This window comes from Phytophthora sojae, assembly GCF_000149755.1.
Source record: "Phytophthora sojae unplaced genomic scaffold PHYSOscaffold_6, whole genome shotgun sequence".
NCBI lineage: Eukaryota > Oomycota > Peronosporomycetes > Peronosporales > Peronosporaceae > Phytophthora > Phytophthora sojae.
This window is the reverse complement of record NW_009258120.1, coordinates 59,212-61,800: the sequence shown is the minus strand read 5'-3', so window position 1 is coordinate 61,800 and position 2,589 is coordinate 59,212. Positions and strand designations below refer to the sequence as shown.

At 63.0% G+C, this 2,589-nt stretch overlaps 1 protein-coding gene across 1 annotated transcript; it reads left to right on the top strand.

Moving 5' to 3' along the window:
* Positions 1-912: 912 nt before the first annotated feature.
* On the top strand, positions 913-2,574 carry PHYSODRAFT_513252 (hypothetical protein; the record flags this gene model as incomplete). Its single annotated transcript, XM_009531893.1, has 5 exons — positions 913-1,005; positions 1,085-1,215; positions 1,268-1,343; positions 1,423-1,512; positions 2,437-2,574. Coding segments are annotated over 5 exons (528 nt in total), but the record flags the coding sequence as incomplete, so codon positions are not given.
* Between the last annotated feature and the right edge of the window lie 15 nt (positions 2,575-2,589).

The window sequence follows — 2,589 nt, the reverse complement described above, 5'->3', positions numbered from 1 at the left end:
CGGCCCCTAGTGATGGCGCCATTGGCTCGTTGGTGGTAAATTAGTGCGCAAATGGTATCGCCATGGCCAGCCACATCCGCTGAGCCACCCCACGCGGCCTGCAACCGTGCAGAAGGCCTCGGTCCCGATTCTCGCCTTGCCCACCAGCAGCCCACCACCAGTGGCTACACGGCCTCTAGCGATGGCGCCAATGGCTCGTTGGTGGTAAATTAGAGCGCAAATGGTATCGCCATGGCCAGCCACATCCGCTGAGCCACCCCACGCAGCCTGCAACCGTGCAGAAGGCCTCGGTCCCGATTCTCGCCTTGGCCACCAGCAGCCCACCACCAGTGGCTACACGGCCCCTAGCGATGGCGCCAATGGCTCGTTGGTGGTAAATTAGAGCGCAAATGGTATCGCCATGGCCAGCCACATCCGCTGAGCCACCCCACGCAGCCTGCAACCGTGCAGAAGGCCTCGGTCCCGATTCTCGCCTTGCCCACCAGCAGCCCACCACCAGTGGCTACACGGCCTCTAGCGATGGCGCCAATGGCTCGTTGGTGGTAAATTAGAGCGCAAATGGTATCGCCATGGCCAGCCACATCCGCTGAGCCACCCCACGCAGCCTGCAACCGTGCAGAAGGCCTCGGTCCCGATTCTCGCCTTGCCCACCAGCAGCCCACCACCAGTGGCTACACGGCCTCTAGCGATGGCGCCAATGGCTCGTTGGTGGTAAATTAGAGCGCAAATGGTATCGCCATGGCCAGCCACATCCGCTGAGCCACCCCACGCGGCCTGCAACCGTGCAGAAGGCCTCGGTCCCGATTCTCGCCTTGCCCACCAGCAGCCCACCACCAGTGGCTACACGGCCTCTAGCGATGGCGCCAATGGCTCGTTGGTGGTAAATTAGAGCGCAAATGGTATCGCCATGGCCAGCCACATCCGCTGAGCCACCCCACGCAGCCTGCAACCGTGCAGAAGGCCTCGGTCCCGATTCTCGCCTTGCCCACCAGCAGCCCACCACCAGTGGCTACACGGCCTCTAGCGATGGCGCCAATGGCTCGTTGGTGGTAAATTAGTGCGCAAATGGTATCGCCATGGCCAGCCACATCCGCTGAGCCACCCCACGCAGCCTGCAACCGTGCAGAAGGCCTCGGTCCCGATTCTCGCCTTGCCCACCAGCAGCCCACCACCAGTGGCTACACGGCCTCTAGCGATGGCGCCATTGGCTCGTTGGTGGTAAATTAGTGCGCAAATGGTATCGCCATGGCCAGCCACATCCGCTGAGCCACCCCACGCGGCCTGCAACCGTGCAGAAGGCCTCGGTCCCGATTCTCGCCTTGGCCACCAGCAGCCCACCACCAGTGGCTACACGGCCCCTAGCGATGGCGCCAATGGCTCGTTGGTGGTAAATTAGTGCGCAAATGGTATCGCCATGGCCAGCCACATCCGCTGAGCCACCCCACGCGGCCTGCAACCGTGCAGAAGGCCTCGGTCCCGATTCTCGCCTTGCCCACCAGCAGCCCACCACCAGTGGCTACACGGCCCCTAGCGATGGCGCCAATGGCTCGTTGTCGGTCAATTAGTGCGCAAATGGTATCGCCATGGCCAGCCACATCCGCTGAGCCACCCCACGCAGCCTGCAACCGTGCAGAAGGCCTCGGTCCCGATTCTTGCCTTGGCCACCAGCAGCCCACCAGCAGTGGCTACACGGCCTCTAGCGATGGCGCCAATGGCTCGTTCGTGGTAAATTAGAGCGCAAATGGTATCGCCATGGCCAACCACATCCGCTGAGCCACCCCACGCAGCCTGCAACCGTGCAGAAGGCCTCGGTCCCGATTCTCGCCTTGGCCACCAGCAGCCCACCACCAGTGGCTACACGGCCCCTAGCGATGGCGCCAATGGCTCGTTGGTGGTAAATTAGAGCGCAAATGGTATCGCCATGGCCAGCCACATCCGCTGAGCCACCCCACGCAGCCTGCAACCGTGCAGAAGGCCTCGGTCCCGATTCTCGCCTTGGCCACCAGCAGCCCACCACCAGTGGCTACACGGCCTCTAGCGATGGCGCCAATGGCTCGTTGGTGGTAAATTAGAGCGCAAATGGTATCGCCATGGCCAGCCACATCCGCTGAGCCACCCCACGCAGCCTGCAACCGTGCAGAAGGCCTCGGTCCCGATTCTCGCCTTGGCCACCAGCAGCCCACCACCAGTGGCTACACGGCCTCTAGCGATGGCGCCAATGGCTCGTTGGTGGTAAATTAGAGCGCAAATGGTATCGCCATGGCCAGCCACATCCGCTGAGCCACCCCACGCAGCCTGCAACCGTGCAGAAGGCCTCGGTCCCGATTCTCGCCTTGGCCACCAGCAGCCCACCACCAGTGGCTACACGGCCTCTAGCGATGGCGCCAATGGCTCGTTGGTGGTAAATTAGCGCGCAAATGGTATCGCCATGGCCAGCCACATCCGCTGAGCCACCCCACGCAGCCTGCAACCGTGCAGAAGGCCTCGGTCCCGATTCTCGCCTTGCCCACCAGCAGCCCACCACCAGTGGCTATACGGCCCCTAGCGATGGCGCCAATGGCTCGTTGGCGGTAAATTAGAGCGCAAACG